At 37.2% G+C, this 21,525-nt stretch overlaps 1 protein-coding gene across 3 annotated transcripts in view; it reads left to right on the top strand.

Moving 5' to 3' along the window:
- FCHSD2 (FCH and double SH3 domains 2) overlaps positions 1-21,525 on the top strand; it is a 265,087-nt gene that overhangs the window by 114,143 nt on the left and 129,419 nt on the right. For all 3 annotated transcript variants that reach the window (XM_087868135.1, XM_045816309.2, XM_087868134.1), the window contains exon 4: positions 13,580-13,656. In XM_087868135.1, coding sequence (XP_087724261.1) covers positions 13,580-13,656 — 77 coding nt within the window. The remainder of the gene's footprint in view (positions 1-13,579; positions 13,657-21,525) is intronic.

Here is a 21,525-nt window from a genome sequence, read left to right as displayed (position 1 = left end):
GGATATATAAATATCTTTTTGAGCCCCTGCCTTCAGTTCATTTGAGTATATACCCAGAATTGGAATTGCTGGGTCATATGGTAATTCTATGTTTAATTTTTTTTTTTTTAAAGATTTTATTTATTTATTCGACAGAGATAGAGACAGCCAGCGAGAAAGGGAACACAAGCAGGGGGAGTGGGAGAGGAAGAAGCAGGCTCCCAGCGGAGGAGCCTGATGTGGGACTCGATCCCAGAACGCCGGGATCACGCCCTGAGCCGAAGGCAGACGCTTAACCACTGTGCCACCCAGGCGCCCCTGTTTAATTTTTTTTTAAGATTTATTTATTTTAAGAGAGAGAATGTGAGTGAGTGTGTGGGGGAGGGGCAGAGGGGGAGAGAGAATCTCAGGTAGACTCCCTGCTGAGCAGAGAGTCCAATGCAGGGCTTCATCTCACAACCCTGAGATCATGACCTGAACTGAAATCAAGAGTTGGAAGCCACCCAGGCACCCCATCTACGTTTAATTTCTTAAGGAACCTCTATACTGTTTTCCGTAGTGGCTATACCATTTTACATTCTCTATTTTGTAGTGCACAAGGGTTCTAATTTCTCTACATCCTTGTGAACACTTATTTTCTGCTTTGTTTTGTTGTTTTGATAGTAGCCAAGTAGCTTTTAGATTTTTAATATATGATCAACATTAAGCAAGAAATTCATAAGTATACTTAGTCAATCTCGATTACGGTTTCTTCCCTCTTCGCATATCTGATTAGTTCCAGGTTGTCACTTCTGTTTTAGAGCACCTATTACTAGTCAGTTTTTTTTTTCCTCTTTCTACTGCTGAGACCAAATACAATAGCTTCCTGATTAGATCACCCTGCTTCCTCTTTCTCTTTATAATGTGTCTTCCACATCAGCACCATGGTCATCATTCTCAAGTAAAGATCTGATTATGGCTCTCTCCTTTAAATGTCAAAGGGTTATTTAATATTTATTGAATGCTTATTAAAAGCAACTTTACCTAAATTTTACATTTCCTATAAGGTATGAATTTACTTCTGGTTTAAAGATAAGGAAAGTAACTGTTAGAGAAGAGATATAACTTGTTTAGCATTGACTACTAGAAAGTAATGGAACCAGGATTTAAACCCAGTGTTATCTGACTCCTTGTTCCCTTCCTTCTTTTATGCTTGATATATTCGTTCATGCATATCCTTTCCTCTCTGTTTGGTCAGTGCGAAATCCTTTACACTTCTTCCCTCAAGGCCCAGCTCAAATGATCACTTTTACTGGGAAACTTACCCTAGCTCTCCTTGTTCTCTCTCTCAGATCTGTTCAGCAGTTTTTGCTGTTACCCCATGGCACTTTTTATATAACTGTAATATACCCTTTTATTGATAAAGGACTATTCAAAAACAAGATAACCTGTAACTTTGTAACAAAGTAACAAAGACTTATTGAATTGAATTTGCGAAAATTGTTTTCTTTGCTGGTATTGTTAGAAGCATTAAGAATGAGAAATTATTTATGTAGAATAGGATGTCATGCATTATCCATATTTTAAGGGAACACTATAGCGACTGAAACTTTCAAAACAGCAAAATTACAAAACAATGATTTGCATAAAAATTTTCTATTTTATGAAGAGTTTAGTTCAGAGTTCTGTTTATTCACAAAATTTAGATTTTACGTAATTTTCACCATCAATTCACTGCATTAAAGTGAAACACACCTAGGGATAATTTCATACTTAATCCGTTATTAGAATTAACCTTCAAGGCTTAGATATTTTTCACTGATCTGATTCCTAAAGCCTGAAGACCTTAACCTTAATGAGAACTCAATGTTAAAAATGATGGGTATTAAGGAGGGCACGTATTGCATGGTGCACTGGGTGTTATACGCAAGTAATGAATCATGGAACTTTACATCAAAAACTAGGGATGTACTGTGTGGTGACTAACATATAAAAAAAAATATTATTAAGAAAAAATCTCTCAAGCAAAAAAAAATAGGTATTAAATTAAGAACTTCTCTATGAAAGACACTGTTAAGAAAATGAAAAGATAAGCCAGGGACTGGGAGAAAATATTTGCAAAACATGTATCTGATAAATTAGGACTTGAATCCAGATTATACAAAGAAATCTTAAAACTCAATAATAAGTAAACAAATAACCTAATTAAAAAGTAGGCAAAAGACCTGCACAGACACCTCCACAAGACAGGCAGTTAGCAAATAAGCATATAAAAATGCTTAGCATCATATGTCATTAGGGAATTGCCAGTGAGATACCACTACATACACTTGTTTGAATGACTAAAATCCAAACACTGACAACACCCAATGCTGGCTAGGATGTGGAGCAACAGGAACTTTCAAAATTCGTGCTAGTAGTAACGCAGAATGGTACAGCCACTTTTGGAGGTTAAACACAGCCTATCATACAGTCAAGCAATCGGACACCTTGGTATTTGACCACATGTGTTCAAAACTTAAGTTCACACAAAAACCTGTGTATGAATATCTATAGCAGCTGTGTTCATAATTGGTCAAACCTGGAAGCAATCAAGATGTCCTTCAGTAGGTGAGTGGATTAATAAACAGTGGTGTTTCCAGAAAATGGAATATTATTCAGTGATAAAAAGAACTGAACCATTAAGCCACTAAAAGACGTGGAGGAACCTTAAATGAATATTGTCAGGTAAACAAAGCCAACCTGAAAGTGGCTGCAATACTGTATGATTCCAAATATATGACATCCTGGAAAAGGTAAAAAACTATGGAGACAGTAAAATGGTAAGTATTTGCCTAGGGTTGGGAGGGAGGGGAATGAAGGGAGGATGAACAGGTAGAGCCAGGGGAGTTTTAGGGTTTATTTTGAGAATGCAGTGGTGGGTACATGACATTGTGCATTTGGCAAAACCCATAGAACTGTACAACACAAATATTGACTCCTGATGTAAACTGTGGATTTTAATGTATCGGTGTTGTTTCATCACTTGTAACAAATATATCACACTAAGGCAAGATGTGAATATTAGGGTAATCTGTGCAGTCAGAGGGTATATGGAAACCCTGTACTTTCTGTTCATTTTCTCTGTAACCTAAAACTGCTCTAAAAAATAAACTCTATTAATTTAAAAATGTGTATGTATAATTGTTCACCAAAATGGGTAATGATTCAGTTCAGCAGTTACTGAGCAAAGACTGAACTATGTTAGATTTTTTATAGCCCTGTTTTTTTAAAGAACTTTTAGGCAACCCTTAGCCAAGATATATAGTGTATGTTTATAGCAGAATGGATTGAGTGGTCAGAAAGTGTTTGAAACTTTGAAATAAGACCTGCATTTGAACCCAGGCTTAACTAGCTAGGTGATCTTATAAAAATTACTTAGCCTTTTAAAATTTCTGTTGTGTCTACTGCATAAGGCAGTGGTTTTAAATGTTAGTTAGTAAATGTGAAGCATCTGGCACATAGTAAGCACTCAAATATTAGTCCTAATGATTAGTTGTATGTTCTCCATCTAACAAGGCAAGTGAAGAATGGCTCTTACTGGCCTTTATGTTCAGTCACATATCTTCTTCAGCTACACTTGGCCGTTTCTTCTGGATTTTCCCTCTCTAATTTGAGATCAGTAAGGGTCAAGTACATGAAGTTATTATTTGCTTGCTGATTTGATACATTCCAGCTTCTGCGCTGAAGGAGGAACTGCTTTTCCAGCTGTCTTTGAGATCAAGTAGGCAGTTCAATCATGCTGACTAATAGAACAATTTTCTTATTGTTTAAAAACAACAGCAACCAATTTGTTCCCCCCCCCCCCCAGTAAAAACCTTCATATCAGAGAGGCTTACAAATACGTATCTGCTAATGAAATAAAACTTTTATTAAAAAATTGAAAAACTTAACAATTTAAACAATATTTAGTGATTCTAATGATGTCAGTAAACCAAAATTATATATATTTTGCTCTAAAAATCTATAAACCATAATTTGTTTTCCAATTGATAATGTTTTAAATATTACAAAATAAACTCCCTCAAATTTGTTATTTGCCAACAAATTTTAATCTTTATTGGAAGATGACTGTAATACACAGTGAAATATATTGCTTTTCTTACTAATAGTTCCCAGAAATTTGGAAAGAAAAATTTACAAAATGTGGGGGAAAGAAAAAACATTCATAAAAGTATAGCCATCATTTCTTAGTTAAACTGTCTACTGAAAATGGAAAGTGAAATAAAAACTATTGAAATATTAGAGGTAACCTAAGTTAGTGCCTTTCAGTCAGTAGGATTTTCTCTTGATTAAAGTTTGCATATAAATTGCTTTGGAAATAAATGAAGGAATTCTATAGGAAAAACAAGACTGGAGGGAAGAAAATGGTTGAAGTAAACATGGAAATGATTAAATAACTGGCATTTAATATTTAATATCAGGTAGATTTGGACTTGTGCCTCTTAAAGGGGAGATACCTTTTATTAAGCAAACTTTCAAGTTATCTTCTTATATTGGCAACAGCATTATATGAACTGGACTTTTAATATGTCCACTCTGTTTAAATCGAGCAGGATTTATGCATATACTTTCTTTTATGAAATTGTCATAATAGCAACATTATGTGGAGAACTAAGCATATTTCAGGCAGATGGCTTTTATCTCTTATGTATACTAAAGGCAACATTATGAATTTTGTGTAAACACAGTAAATTAGCTTAAGATGGTAAATCCCAATTATTATTAGAACTGTAACTTTCCAAGGAAACATCTTTTTAAATGTGTTTTTATGATTCTATTTTAAGTGCTATGATAGTAATGATGCTTTTAGTCTGAATTAGGTAAAAGAAAGACATTGGAAGATCTTCTTTTTTTGAGAGACAGAGTGTGAGAGAGAGAGAGCTTCCTCATGCACAGGGGAGGGGAGAGGAGAGGGAGAGAATCTCAAGCAGGCTCCTTGCCCACTGTGAAGCTCCATTCAGGGCTCAATCTCATGACCCTGAGGTCATGACCTGAGCTGAAATCAAGAGTTGGACACTTAACCAGCTGAGCCACCCAAGTGCTGTCCCCCACCCCGCGACTCTGTCTTCTGATTGGAGAGTTTAATCCATTTACATTTAAAGTAATTACTGATAAGTAGGTACTTACTTTGTGGTTACATTGAACATTCTAAAGTTATAATGCTCTAATTTGAATTTATACCAGCTTAACTTCAGAAACATACAAAAACTTTGCTCCTTTACAGCTCTGTCCCCACTTTTTTCATTTATTGGTGTCACAGAATTACATCTTTGTACATTGTGTGTCCAAAAACATAAACCAAAATTTTTTTAATACACTAGTCTCTTAAATTATGTAAAAATCAAAATTACAGTAATATTAGCTTTTAAAGACTCACAGTTTTTTTATTTTTTAATATTTTTATTTTTTAAAAGATTTTTTAAATTTGAGAGAGCATGTGAGAGAGAACAAGAAAGAGCACAAGCAGGGGGAGAGGGAGAAGCAGGCTCCTTGCTGAGCAGGGAGCCCGACTCAGGGCTTGATCCCAGGACCCTGGGATGATGACCTGAGCCAAAGGCAGAAGCCTAACTGACTGAGCCACCCAGGCACCCCAAGACTAACAATTTTTTAAAAAAGTATTAGTCTCAAATCATATAGAAAACAAAAAGTAAATTTACAAACCACTGTTATGTTAATACTATCTTTTATAATTGCCCATATATTTACCTTTAGTGAGATCTTTATTTCTTCTTATAGCTTCGAGCTATTGTCTAGTGTTCTTTCTTCTCACCTGCAGGAATTCCTTGAACATTTCTTGCAGAGTGGGTCTAATGATCACAAACTACCTCAGCTTTTGTTTACCTGGTAATGTCTTAATTTCTTCCTCTCTTTTAAAGACCGTTTTACTGGATATGATATTTTTGGTTGACAGGGTTTTTTTTTTCCCTTTTAACACTTTGAATATATGAATCACTTGTCTTCTGTCCTTCCAAATTTCTTTTGAGAAATCTGCTGAAAATCTTATTGAAGATCCTTTTGTATGTAGTGATTTGCTTCCTCCTGCTTTCAAGATTCTCTGTTTGCTTTTAGCTTTTGACAGTTTGATTATAATGTGTCTCAGTGTGGGTCTCTGAGTTCATCCTATTTGGAATTTGTTAAGTTTCTTGACTGTTTATATTCATGTCTTTTGTCAAATTTGGGAAGTTTTTGGCCATTATTTCTGTCTGTCTCTTCTTCTCTCTTTTCTTCATCTAGGACTCCCACAGTATGTATGTTGGTCCACTTGAATGGTGTCTTAAAAGTTTCTTAGGCGCTGACTTTCCTTCAGTTGGGGATAGGTATGCAACAATGGCTGCCCACCTCTGTGTTGGTGCCTCTTTGTCTCCACCTCCTTGATCAGAAGCAGCAATTGGTAATCAGAGCACAGATTCATGACTTTTGGATTACAGGGCCCTTACTGTCCACCCTATCTTCTGCAGGCTATTTCAGGAATAAGTGTATGGCTGTCTGCCCACCAGCTGGGAGGTAAGAGGTAACTACTACTGAACTAAGTACAGGAATTGGCTGAAATTTATTTCATTTAACGTCCAAGCTGTCCCCTGGAAGTTGTAACCCTTGAAAAGACTTTTGAGTTCCAGACATACAAATGGCCAACAGACACATGAAAAAATGCTCAACATCACTTGGCATCAGGGAAATACAAATCAGAATCACAGTGAGATACCATCTCCGTGAGATACCACCTTACACCCATCAGAATGGCTAAAATTAACAAGTCAGGAAATGACAGGTGTTGGCAAGGATGCAGAGAAAGGAGAACCCTCTTACATGGCTGGTGGGAATGCAAGCTGGTGCAGCCACTCTGGAAAACAGTATGAAGGGTCCTCAAAAAGTTGAAAATAGAGCTACCCAGCAACCCAGCAATTGCACTACTAGGTATTCACCCGAAATATACAAATGTAGTGATCCAAAGGGGCACCTGCACCCCAATGTTTATAGCAGCAGTGTCCACAGTAGCCAAACTATGGAAAGAGCCCAGATGTCCATCGACAGATGAATGGATAAAGAAGATGTGGTGTACGAGAGACTGTGGACTCTGGGAAACAAACTGAGGGCTTCAGAGGGGAGGGAGGGTGTGGGGGATTGGGATAGGCCGGTGATGGGTATTAAGGAGGGCACGTATTGCATGGAGCACTGGGTGTTATACGCAAACAATGAATCATGGAACACTACATCAAAAACTAATGATGCACTGTATGATGACTAACATAATAAAAAAAATTTTTAAAAAAGGTGTATATATACAATGGAATATTACTCAGCTGTCAAAAAAATGAAATCTTGCCAATTGCAACTATGTGGATGGAACTAGAGGGTATTATACTAAGTGAAATAAGTCAATCAGAGAAAGCTAATTATCATATGATTTCACTCATGTGAAATTTAAGAAACCAAACAGAGGAGCGTAGAGGAAGGGTGGGAAAATTACACAAGATGAAATCAGAGAGGGAGACAAACCAAAAGAGACTCTTAACCATAGGAGACAAACTGAAGATTGCTGGAGGGAAAGAGGGTGGGGATGGGGTAGCTGGGTTACGGGCATTAAGGAAGGCATGTGATGTAATGAGCGCTGGGTGTTATATGCAACTGATGAGTCACTGAACCCTACCTCTGAAACTAATAATACACTATATGTTAATTAATTGAATGTAAATTAAATTTAATTTTAAAAATAGAAAAGACTTAAGGGTTCCAGAATAGTTACATGAGACAGATTCTGCCATTGAGTCTGTTGTCTGGGTTGGAAGACAGATTGCTGCTGCTTCGTAGTCCACCATCTTCCCAGAATCCTTTCTTACAATAGTCTTCTAATGGGAATATAACTCAGAAATTGCAAGCTGGAAGAGATGCATAGGACGAAGTATATGGGAAGGAGTGTGGGGCTTTTGCCCTCTCTGGGTATACCACTCTGCCAATACCTTCATACCAGAAGCTCTTCAGACTGTTTACAATTGGAAATTTTATGGAGACTCTATCAAATAGGCAGGATTGATTATTAACGCCATTTCCAGCCCCTTTCTCCTCTCTGGGGAATGGGAACTAAGAGAGAAAATTCCAAAAACATGACTTGGTTTTTCTGGTAACCACGCCCCATCCAGTAGGCCACCAACAGTCCCCTGATTGGAACAAAAGACACTGCTATCACCGCAGAAATTCTGAGTTTTATGAGCTTGGTGTCAGGAGCCAGGAACAGAGACCAACCTACATTTTTTTTTTTTTAATTTCGCTAGTGTTCTATGAATGAATAGTTTTTATTACTGAATGGTACTGCATTGTAAGATGTACCATAGTTTGTTTAACCATTCACCTGTTGAAGGACATCATTTATTCATTTCATGAGTAAAGCTGCTAGAAACATTTGTGTGCAGGGTTTCATGTGAACATGAATTTTCAAATTGGTTGGCTAAATATCTAGGCGTCATATGGGAAGTCTGTGTTTAACCTTACAAGAAATTTCCAAACTGTCTTTCAAAGAGATGTACCATTTTGCATTCTTACCTGCAGTGAAGGAGTATCGTGGTGTTCTGCATCCTTACTAACATTTGATACTGTAGTTTTTAAAATTTTAGCTATTCTAATAGGTATGTAGTGGTATCTTGTAGTTTTAATCTGCATTTCCATAATGACAAGAGATACTCGGCATTTTTCATATACTTCTGATTGTAGTTTCTTGAGAGTTTTTAATCAAGAATGAATATTAAATTTCTTTTTTTTAGTATTATTTCGTTCTCAAATCAGATAGGATAAGTCATTTAAAATGTCATTAGATCTTGTTTTTCTTGGGGCACTTGGGTGGCTCAGTCGGTTAAGCATCTGCCTTCGGCTTAGGTCATGATCCCAGGGTTGTGGGATTGAGCCTCACATAGGGCTCCTGCTCAGTGGGGAGTCTGCTTCTCCCTCTCCCTCTGCCTCTCTCCTTTGCTTGTGTTCTCGCTCTCTCCCAAATAAATAAAATATTTTTTAAAAATCTTGTTTTCTTGTGTAATTAATTTAAACAAAATCTTCATTTTTGATAAAAGGAAAAGGATAAAAATATATATTTAGTGTTTAATACATTATATGAGTTTAATAATATTATGTTTATTATGTACTTTAGAATAATATGCTGATCAATTTAATGCTGACTGCAATTATGTACCACAGAAAACAATGAAAAATATTTCAAAACTTTCCTTAAGGGTAGGTGTGAAGTTCTCCATTACTATTAAAATAATTTAAGAATAGTAAAGACAATTATGGTATAATTTACGTCAGTTTGAGAACTATCCTGCTTATGCAATGGACTTGTTAATTTTTTAAAGTCATTTGCATAATCTTGGGAATTTCACAACAAAAAGGTGTATAGTATATAGATAACATGGTGTCTGGGGCACCTGGGTGGCTTAGTCGGTTAAGCATCTGACTTCAGCTCAGGTCATGATCTCGGGGTCCTGGGATCAAGCCCCATGTAAGGCTTCCTCTTTTGGCAGGGGTGGGGGGGTGTGGAGTCTGCTTGTCCCTCGCCCTCTGCCCCTCCTCCCGTTCATGCACTCTCTCTCTCTCAAATGAATAAATAAAATCTTAAAAAAATAAATGGTGTCCTATAATTTTGAAGAGCCATCTGATGGCAAACCCTTAGTAAAATTTAAATATTAGTTTCTCTGTACGTTAAAGGGGTGGCACGGGTACAGAATAACCTGTGTTGAGCCATGGAGCACACTCTTGCTCAGCTTGCTGTTGTAAATGGGCAAAAGGTTAAGCCATCAGTTCGTTTCCCAGTGTCTGCTGAACAGTGGCTTTCTTTGTGTTGCTTCTCTTGTTAGAGCAATATAACAAGTGTTATTGAGAGGTAAAACAAAGCAAGTCTTACATCAGACACTGATAGCTTTTTAAAAAGTTGGAACGGGATGTTATTGGATGTTCCAAAGAGTATATTGATAGTACGTTTTTATGGAAACCACTGCTGCAGGGTAAACTTTATTGGAAATCAAACCAATGTGATCCCTCAGTGGTGCTCAGATAAATATAAATAAGTATTATATGTCTAGTGCACCAGTTTTAAAACGGGAATAATGTTGTGGCATGGGGGAATGATTTAAAAAAAAAAAACACTTTTTAGAAAATTTCTAGCCGTAGATTTTTCTTAGTCACTTAATTACATTTTATTTTCTATGTGTACAGATTTTTTATTCATAAGATGTAGCTGTAAGTATAACATAAAAGGGAACCCAGTTAATTTAAGTATAGAATGCTTTCAGAGACATGAAATGTTATTTAAGACCTTTCCTGTAATGGCCATGGAGTATTTATTGAGCACCCATACAGAATAGATCTGGAACAGCTGCATGGAGCACACAGAAATCATGACTCCTGCCTCTGTGAACTAACTTGAATAAAGTCTTTCATCTAAAGACCTCACTGTTTATCTATTTCATGAATCCCTCATCTCATCTCTAAAGGGCTCATTCAGTTTAATACAGTTCCACTTTGTGGTTCCGAGCTCCAGAAATTGCTATTGTAACTTACAATGCACAAAAAAAGAAAGCTAAAGTAATTTCAGAAATTTTTTGAAGAATTAGATAAAATCCACTCTAAAATGATTTTTTTTTTTGGCAAAGATTTAGAATAAGTAGGGATTCTTATTCAAACCTAACTAGTTATATGATCTTAAGCGAATTATGTATCGTCTTGAATGTCCACTTTCTCTGTGGTTATAACAAGGCCTAACAGAGTTAAGAGAAATAAATGTGTTGAAATGCTTGTCAAGTTCATTTGTTTTATATAAATTTTGAGTGCTGTCATTCTGCCTTCTTAGTCCTACTCGTAATCCGAGGCTCATATTATATACCCCGTGATCTGTATGAAATGTTCTGCAACCACTTTGGCAGTCATTAAACTGAATAAGTCGGCTATCATATCATTTAGATGTAATTTGTTAAGAAAATATCAGGTGATCTTTTCCTCTGGGGATTACATCACATATTGCCACTTACTTGGTAGTAACCATGTGTTGCCTCCCATTTTATGTTACACTTCTTACTCCTGTCCACGTATTATGAGTTCTTTTCATTTATTTGAACCTGCACAAATTAATGTGCAGTGCCTTCTAGGTATGGAATAAATTTCTGGTACTTCTGGTTTTCATTGCTTTGGAGTATCCACACGTGTGTTTTCTTCCAATAGCGGAAATGGTCAAATTTGACTGTAATTTTACAAAGGAACTTATTTATTATATTAAAGCCACCTGGTCATAATCTTAGAAATCTAGTACTTTTTTTTTCTCCCCTGAGGAAAAGTGAGGAACCAGAGAAATCTTGATTTAGACGTTTCTAACTCAGAATGGCAAAACACAAAAGGAGTTTGGGCATTATGCATTTGAAATAGAATAATGTAGGTGGCGTTTATTTGTGCAATCAGTGAATATGTTATTGGCATCAACTAAATGCTAGCTTCTTTGCTATAGCCTGGAGACATCATGATTTAAAAAAAAAAAGGATAAGATGCGTAGTTGATGGAGTTTATAATCAGTAAACAGATAAAATATATTTAAACCAGACAGTAACAGTATAATAAGGATTATGAATAAGTGGGGGTGGTGTGAGAGAGTAACTGGGTGGAGGGTGAGCTACTTTGCACGCAATGATTAGATTGTGGTCTCTAAATCTCGTTTCTCTCTGAAAGGAATCAGAATTTCTTAGAAAACTAGCTTAGTGCCGATCTGGAATAGAAACTGTAGAAGAAAACAAACTGTCAAGGTCTATTGGGGTCATGATATGGTAGCCAACTGGGAGGGACTCCTTACCACAGATTAACAATTAGAGAATCAAAAGAATAGTGACTGCAATAAATAGAAACACATCCATTATTTAAAATATTTGAGTTCATAATGTTACTTTAAAAATTCATTGTTCACCTTTGGGCAAAACTGGACAACCAAATATTTATCTTGCCTGTCTTCTAAGAACTGTACCTCAGGATAACCAAATAGTTCAGGAGAGGTAGCTCTTTAAAAAAGAATTCCAGCTAATAAATGCAGAAAGAAGAATAAACTATTCTATTTTGATGAAATGAAATTAAATACCTAGGAAATAAAAGTTTTCACATTTTCCTATATATAATTTTGAATATTTTGTGTTAGGAAATTTAAAAATCAGCTTAAAGGGAGGGTGGTGAGAGTTCAGCAGGTAGGAATGGGCATGATGGGAAGATATTTCATGCAAATAGCAGTATGAAGAAGGTACAAAGGTGAAAAAATACTGTACGCATTCAGGGAAATCTTAGTGATTGGTCTCCCCAAAATACGAGGGATGTAAATGGAAGTATTGTGTATATACAGTTGTATGTGAGTTCTCAGAATACACAGTGCCTTGCAGTAGTGAAACCAAACTATTGCCAAGTTCGGGAGGAACTTGAGATTCAGAAGAGCTTCTCTACAGTTCCTGCTGCCCTTTGGGTTCATTGAAATAATGATAAATAAGAGGCATTCAGCAATAGATTTAATTCAACAATGGATTTAATGCCAAATTGATTTGGCAGTAGATCTTAGTAGAAGGGTGCCATATATAGAGTGCAGCATTGATTTTATGTGGGCAGCCTCTGCTTAAAGTAGGCAATCTGTTAATTAATGTGATTGTTCTTCATCTCAGCATTTTATTTATTCTGTTTGAGGTTGCATGTAGAGATGAGTAGCCTAAAGTATATGATTTCTAATCCAGTACACTGAGCACCTGTTAGAGTGTTAGGGGACCACATATGTTCCCATCTAAAAGTAATACATTCTGTGTTCAGAGTGAGTAGTTTAACCTCACTTGCCAATAAAATAGTCTTCCCTGTCCAAATCCTGATACCCACTGTACCTATTGTAGATAAATATTGTTTTTTCCACATTCACTTTGTATGGATAACAATAAGTGGGCATATTTCTTTGTAAGTCTGATTTCTTTATTTGAAGTGACTTGCACCATGGTATTATTTAAAAAGGAAAAAAAAAAAACCTTAAAATTTGTCTTGAATCAAAATGATTACTGTGGGATAGCTAGCACTAAGGTATGTTCGTTAATTTTACATGAGAACGTGTATCTGTCTGCTCCAAACTGAAAGTGTTGTTGCCTTTCATGATATATGAGAGTTTGGATTTAGAAATGTGGTACACGCCACAGCAGAAAAATGGTGGGAAATCGAGATGTCAAGCTGGGTAATCAGAGCTCTGAGAAGGTGGACAGATGTGCTCCCTGTGATATTCCAGAGGTAGTTTGTTTTTACGGCTGGTCAGGTAGTTTGGTGAAGTGAAAAGCTTATTAACTAAGTTTCAGTTTTTCCAGCGTTATACTCACCCTTTCCTAAAATGAAGCCTTATACTTACCCTTTCCACCATGAAGAGAGGACTGTGACAATAATGAACCAGGTTATTACAGTGTTCTACCATTTATCATTTGTCCTTCTGAATTAAATATACATTTGAAAAGATGAGATTTTCCAAGTAATGTATTTTAAAGAAAAGAGCTTCTTTTATGGCACAGTACTTATTTTATAAAATATGTATATATATGTATTTTAACAGGGTATCCAGAAGTTGGCTAGTCAATATCTGAAGAGAGATTGGCCTGGAATAAAAGCTGATGATCGGAATGATTACAGGTAACTCAGTAAATAGATCTTGCCCATTTTCTCTAAAAATGGTTTCATTCAGAGCCATGTCACAAAAAGATAATGTAGATTTCAGTGTTTTAAAAAATTGCTTTTCTTTGCTATGTTTTTAGACATAATTTCAAAATTATCAGAAAATGTTGATGTTTACAATGTATGTAAATAATATGTATAAAATAGATAGTTTTCTTATGTATTAGGCCAAGTTGTGTTTTGTTTAATTGATTAATACTCACATATGGAATTTAAAGAAGGTAGATGACAACAGAACACAAATTGTATCCTCAGTGACCTACAGACGAAATACATTATTGCAACAATAATGAAAAGATTGTAGTGTTCTGTCATGTTTTTTAATTCTGAAATTCTAAATTTGGAGAGAGGGAATTTTGTGAGCCTAGGGAAAAGAGTTTCTAAGTTTTACACACATACACACACACACACACACACACACACAGAATAGGGTATCCAGAAATTGGCTAGTCAATATCCCACATACAAATTGTAAAGAAGGTACATGACAATGGAATATAAATTGTGTCCTCAGTGACCTACAGATATGTTTAAAGTATTTGTAATTTTGTTTAGGATTTGATGTCTTTTTTTTTTTTTTTTGGAAGTTAATTTGGAAGTGTTTATTGGCTTTTATGCTCAAACTGTCCTTAGTATTAAAGGAACCAGAACTCAAAGGCAAGATTTCAGAGCTTGCAGTTAAAACTAATGCCCATGACACAATAGCAGAGAGAATCCAGGATAATTAAGAATTCAGTATTCAAGTGTATGGCTTGGAGTCTGAATATGAAATCATGTTGCTGGATTGTCAGCGAGGACTGACATCATCAGGTAAATTCTTAACAGCGTTAGAAAACTGAAAGATAAATAAGAAACTAATAGTTCTTCACAGTTGCAGGACTGACTGATAACGTGGAAGGTGGCATGATCAGCTTTAAGTAATAGATTTGTATAATGGCAATATAGACCAACAGAGCAAAACAGGAAACTAAACAAAACTAGATATTTTCTTGTGGACTTTCCAGTATCTTTAAAATTCAGCTAAGAGGGAAAGAGGGAGGAGATGAAATTGTAGGCAAAAGAGACAAGTAGAGCAAAAACCTTGAGTGAGAGAAAGAATGTTAGATGGGTCAGTATTGCTAGCATGAAGAAAGCCTGACCAAGGAAGAGATTGCTGTCTGGAGAATAAAGAAGGATGCCAGCTTATAGTTAGGTTGTATTCCAAGTTTGTTTGAAATTCAGGATTAAGGTTACCAAAGAAGTAAGGAGAGAAGGGCTCTGCTCCCTGAATAGCTTGTACAACCTTATTTCCAAAAGTATGTTAAGCCAACCTTTACTAAATATTCCCAGACACCATGCTAGGAATTTCAGCTTGTGATTATCAGAACAACCCTGCGAGGTACATACAGTCATCCTCCTTTTATATGTTAGGAAACGAAGTCTTGGATTAAACACCTTATTACTCAAGGTCACATCACTGTTTAAACAGTCATTGATTCATTCTTATTCATGACATGGATGTAAAATACCTACTACATGCTAGTTGTTAAAGTACGTTTTAGGATCAGAGAGACAGGAGGTGTGGTGCCTGCCTTTACGAACTTCCAGGAGATAGCTACTATAAACAGTTGTGGTACTGGGTTAGGAGTGGAGAGGCGCGTTTGGACTGTAGAGGAAAACCTAGGCTTCTAAATCTGAGTCTTGAAGAATGTACAGGAGTTTGCTAGGGTTGGGCAAAAGGAATTCTCAGCAGACATTACACCTTAAAGGCATGGAGGCATGAGAAAATATGAATGTCAGGTAACCTAGCAGTTTGCCCGGCTCGTGTGACATATACGGGTTGGAGGGTGAGAAGAGAGGTGGACCCAGAGGTTACATAGACAGGCATCAGGAAGGACTTTGCTTGTCAGTTTCTTTTCTTATTCAGAAGATAATGGAAGCATTGAAAAATTTCCACAAGGGAAATGATGTGTTCAACTTCACTTTTAATAGTATGAAGGTGGATTAAAGAGAGGTGAAGAATTTGGAAAGGATAAAATTGCAGGAATTTAATTTCTCATCACCTCTTATTTGAACACTAAAAATTAGCAGTAGGAATTAGGTGGTGGGGGAGATTTCAGTGGTATTTAGGAAATGGAAGTTAGAGGACTTACAATTGATTTGACAGAGTTTTGTTTTTTGTGTCTGTCAAATTTGTTCTAAGACAAACTATAAACAATATTCTATAACTATCAAACTAGAATGTGGTTTTCTCAGTATCTTAAAATAGCTTTTGGAACATAGAAAGCACTTGGTAAAGATGTACTGAATGAAGAATGAAGTAGAGGGAAGGAAAGGAAGGACTATAGAATGACCCCGAGGTTTGGTTTTTGTTGTTGTTGTTGTTGTTAATTTTAATTTTATTTTATTTAAATTCAATTAATTAATATATAGTATATTATTAGTTTCAGAGTTAGAGGTCAGTGATTCATCAGCTGCATATAACACCCAGTGCTTTTTACATCACTTGCCGCCCGGTTACCCCATCCCCCCTCCTACCTCCTCTCCAGCAACCCCCAGTTTGTTTCCTGTAGTTAAGACTCTCTTATGATTTGTCTCCCTGCTTTTCCTGCCCTTCTCCTGTGATCCTGTTTTGTTACTTAAATTCCACATATAAATGAAATCATATGATAATGAGCTTTCTCTGATTGACATATTTTGCCTAGTATAATACCCTCTAGTTCCCTCCACCTCGTCTCAAATGGTAAGATTTCTTTTTTTTTTTTTTTTTTCTTTTTTGATGGCTGAGTCTCCCACCCTCGGCGACCCCTAGGTTTTTAAATTTAGGTAGCTGAGAGGATGATGGCGGCCTTGTGAAAAAAGGGAATAGAAAGATCAGGATCAGGGTGAGAATGGCAGTTGCCAATTTTTTTGTTTATTAGGAGTTTATTTTAGTTCTAGTCATTTTAAATTTCTCTTTTAACTTTTTTTGTATTTCTATTTGTGTTTGTATTTTTCGAATGCTTATCAAAGTAAGACATGTGCAACAGAGTATAGAGTATAAAGTGCAGCCTCATCCTCTTTCCCAAGCCTCTCATTCCTACTGCTGTTCCCTTAGAGTAAGTGCTGTTAAAAGCATGTGGCCTTTTCTTCCATATCTCTCCTGTGTGACACATACATGAACATTCCAGTTTTTTCTTCTTAACAGAACTGAAATTATTGTATACATATGCTTCTATAACTCTCCCCACCACCCTATCCCACATTCCATATACTTAAGAAGTCTGTTTAGACTTTCATGTCCGTACATTCAGGTCCCCCATTCTTTTAGATGTTTGAGTTAATGTTATAGTGTGGGTAGACTGTAGTTTCGTTACCCATTTTTTGGTTGGTAATTATTCAGTTTATTACAATTGCTAATAGTGCTGCAGTGGATAATTCATGTATGCATGTAGTTATATCTTTGTGCATATGAAAGTGTATCTATGGGGAAATTCTTTTTTTTTTTTTTAAGGTTTTATTTATTTATTTGACAGAGATAGAGACAGCCAGCGAGAGAGGGAACACAAGCAGGGGAGTGGGAGAGCAAGAAGCAGGCTCATAGCAGAGGAGCCTGATGTGGGGCTCGATCCCAGAACGCCGGGATCACGCCCTGAGCCGAAGGCAGACGCTTAACCGCTGTGCCACCCAGGCGCCCCTATGGGGAAATTCTTTTTTTTTTTTTTTTTCAGGATAAATTCGTAAAGGGGGAAGTACTAGGTCAAGGGTTTATGCATTTAAAATGTTGACATTATAAATTATACTTCATAAACTCTGTATCAATGTATTTTACATTTCTTCTAATTGATTAGAATTTTTATTTTTTACCAAAAGAACATACGATTAATCTTTTAAAATATTTGTCAGTTTGATGGAACATAAACTGTTTAATGGCATTAAACCACCCCGATTTGCCTTAAAACTAGACAACTGTGACTTTACTTTCTCTTGGACTTTTTTTTTTTTTTTTTTAAGTCTTTCAGGGCAGGCTTCCGGCTCTGTCTTATGTTCAGGCTGCTACAACAAAATCCCGCAGACTGGATGGCCTATAAGTAACAAATTTATTTCTCATCGTTCTGGAGGCTGGAAGTCTGAGACCAGGATGCCAGCATGGGTTCTGGGGAAGTCCCTCTTCTGAGTTGCAGGATTCTCAACTTCTAGCATGCTCTTACATGGTGGAAGGGGTTAGGGAGCTCTGTGGGGTCTCTTTTTAAAAGGGCACTAATCTGCATTACGACCTAATCACCTCCCCAAAGCCTCACCTCCTGATACCATCATCTTTGGAGGTTAGGATTTCCACATGTGAGTTTTGGGGGGACACAGACATTCAGACCATAGCAAGTCTTTTCTTATATAAGTGTTTCTCAAAGTTCCCTCAGCTCTCTAGTGACTGTTCTAAGTAATCTTATCTGTCTTATTCCTGTCTTTAAATATTGCCTATAAACTAGTAATGATTGTATGTTTTTATTAACGCTTTAGCTTGGGAACCAAAAAGTCAACTGCCTCCAAGTTTGACTTCTTTCTAGATCTCATCCTGTCTTAGGAATGTTAAACAGTGGCTTCTCTGCCTGCGATCTCTCCCTTCCGTAATTTCATTAGCCACAACTCCCACCACCAACTCCCCGTGTATCTTCGCAAAATAGGCCTAGTGTCACTCCCCTGCTTGAAAATCGCCTGTTTCTCCTTGCCAATGGGTGAAATTTAAAAGGTTTTATTTATTTATTTTACTTATTAAATTTTTTTAGAGAGAGAGCATGAGTGGGGAGGAAGGGCAGAGGGAAAGGGAGAGAGAGAATCTTAAGCAGGCTCCACACTGGGCTCAATCTCATCTCATGGCCCTGAGATCATGACCTGAGCTGAAATCAAGAGTCGGACACTTAACTGACTGAGCCACCCAGGCACTCCCAAAATATTTTTAAATAGTATTCAAAGCCCTGAAGAAACCTGGCCCCAAATTACCTTTCTTTCTTCATCTGTGGCCATTTCTGATTTTCTTATCCTTAGTTGCCTAACCTGCGGACACCTCGAGCTGCAGTTGTATTGCAGTTCTTACCACACCTGCACCTCGACTAGACTGGAATCAGTCATCTTCCCTGCCTTCACCTCTGTTACCTACACTTAGGAGATTCTCCCTTCTTATTGGCAAGAATAGCACTACAGTGCTGTTATTTATTAAACACTGTATTTTCTCCTTGCTGTCAGTTACTGTATAAATTAATCTTAAATTATGAGCTTATATACCATATTTTCTAGAATATTTCTGATGTACAGTGTTACATTTTTAGGCCTAGGGAATGTATGGTTTTGTTTATTTTTTAATTTTTTACTTTTTATTTTGAAATAGTTGTGGATGCACATGCAGTTGTAAAAACTGATACCAAGAGCCCTCTTACACTCTTCACCCAGTTCTTCCAGTGGTAATATCCTAGATAACTATAATACAATATCACAACCAGGAAACTTACAGTGATAGAATCCACCAATCTAATTCAGACTTCACCAGTTTTACATGCATTGATTTGTGTGTGTTCATATTAAATTTTGTGGGGTTTTATCACATTTGTAGATTTTTGTGACCACCACCACAGTTAAAGTAAATTGTTTGGTGTGTTTCTTAATTATGATTCTTCCTGGTAAAGTTTTCTCTGTTTTCCATTGTGATGTCCATATGGGAGATATGCCAGCATGGTTTTAGGTGGTATATGGGTGAACATTTTTTAAATTTTACTAGTTATAACTTAATTATTATGGCAAGTGTCCTTTGTTTTTCAGTTAGAGTATGAAGTTATAAAATACCATTTTAATTTAAAAGGTGAGTCATGTTAATAAAAAAAGGTAAGAAAATAATAGTGTAGGAGATATTGAGGCAAAAATCATATTAGACATACGCAAAGGACTTAGGATACACAAAGCTTGGTACCCTTATCAGAGTGAAGAGACCCTTCTTTCTCGTTAGCATTATTGCTGGGACCAAGAGCAATCTTATGTCAGCAGCAGAGCAGAGGTTTGGGAGCCAGACAAATCTGGGTTCACGTCTAGGCCGCGCCGTTCCCTCCTCTCTTTCTTCCACTGAATCTGTATTGAATGCCTGCTATGCCAGACCCTCTTCTAGGTGCTGCATATACACAAGTGAATGAAACAAAGCTTCTGCTGCATGGAGCCTGTGTTCTAGTGAGAGGAGACAAGACAATAAACATACGAACAATTAAACATTATGTGTCGGTGATAAGGAGCACAGTAAGGAGACTGCAGTGTCGTGGGAAGTGGTGGCACCACCTTGGCTATGTTGTGTGGAGCAGAGACTTCGGGGAAGCAAGAGGTCATTTAGGAAGCTGTTTCCGTAATCCACGCACAAGACAGTGTTCCCCAAACCAGGATGGTAGCAGTGGAGGAGACAGACAGTAATCAGATTCCATCATATTTGTAGAGTCTACTGAACAGGATTTCTCTGTGGATCAAATGTGGGATGTGAGAGAAAAAGGAGAAATCCATGATGACTCTAGGGCTTCTGGTTTGAGCAGCTAGAAGGTTTGAGTAGCTATCAACGAGATGGAATCAACTGACAACAGATTTTAGGGAAATCAAGAATTTGGTTTTAGACATTATAGTTTTAAGATGCCTACTAAATGTCCAAGTTGGATATGTTAAATAGGCAGTTGGAGGTTAGGAAAGATGTCTGGGCTGGAAGTAAAAATTCAGGAATAGTTAGTATACTGACAGTATTTAAAGCCAGGAGCCTCAATGAGCATATCTAAAGAATGAGTGTAGTTAGAGAAGAGAGGCCTGGGGACTAACTTTGGGGGCACTCCAGCATTTACAGGGCAGTGAGATGAAGAGGAATCAGCAAAGGAGACTAAAGAGTGGCTAGTGAGATAGGAGTAGACCAAGAGAGAGTGATGTCTTAGAAGCTAAGGAAAGAAAGCATTTCAAGAAGGATAAACTAGGTCAGTTCCGCTGATAAATTGAATAATAGGACCAAGGCTTGAATTGACTGTTGGGTTAGCCATAAGAGATATTTGATGATCTTGACTAGCAATTTCAAAAGAATGGTGGAGGCTAAGACCTTATTTAAATTAAACCCAGAGAGACCAAGAGCGGGGCACCTGGGTGGTTCAGTTGGTTAAATGTCCAGCTCTTGATTTCAGCTCAGGCCCTGATCTCAGGGTCATGAGATTAAGCCCCTCTTGGGCTCGGTACTGGGCGTGGAGCCTGCTTAAGAGTCTCTCTCTCCCCCCCTCTGCCCCACCGCCCACCCCAATCCCCTCCTACCCCTGCCTGTGCACGCTCGCTCTCTGCTTGCTCTCTCAAAAAAAAAAAAAAAAAAAAAAGAGAGAGACCAGGAGCAGAGGAATTTTAAAAACAGTAATTTCAGACAGTTCTTTCATAGAGTTTTGCTGTGAAAGGGAGCAGGCATTGGAGTCGTAGCTGGAGAGAAATGGAGGGTTGAGGGAGGGTTTTTTGTTCTTGTTTTTAGATGGGAGACATTATAGCGTATTTAGAGATCCATCTAGTAAAGAGGGGAAAGCAGATGTTGTAGGGAGAGCACAGTTACTAGATTGCTATTCTCGAGTGAGTTATAGAATGTAGTTCAAATGTGAAGGGTTGGCCTTCAGAGCACAGGTAAAAGGAGAGATGACGGAGTGCATGGGTGCCGAAGTAGGGAGAGTGGTAGATGTGGTGGGACCATATGGACATTGTCTTCTGGTAGCTTCATTATCAGCTGAAAGTGTGGTCATATTAGAGGTTTGAGATGAGGGGGAAAGGTGGGAAATAATTGTGTAGAAGATTGAGAGAGTAAGAGGATTTAGGGGAATATAGTAGAATTGCTGC

This window comes from Ursus americanus, chromosome 16 (assembly GCF_024610735.1).
Source record: "Ursus americanus isolate L20-20 chromosome 16, mUrsAme1.1.p, whole genome shotgun sequence".
In the NCBI taxonomy this organism is placed as follows: Eukaryota; Metazoa; Chordata; class Mammalia; order Carnivora; family Ursidae; genus Ursus; species Ursus americanus.
Note: the sequence above shows the minus strand (reverse complement) of the source record. Positions and strands in the feature narration are given on the sequence as shown.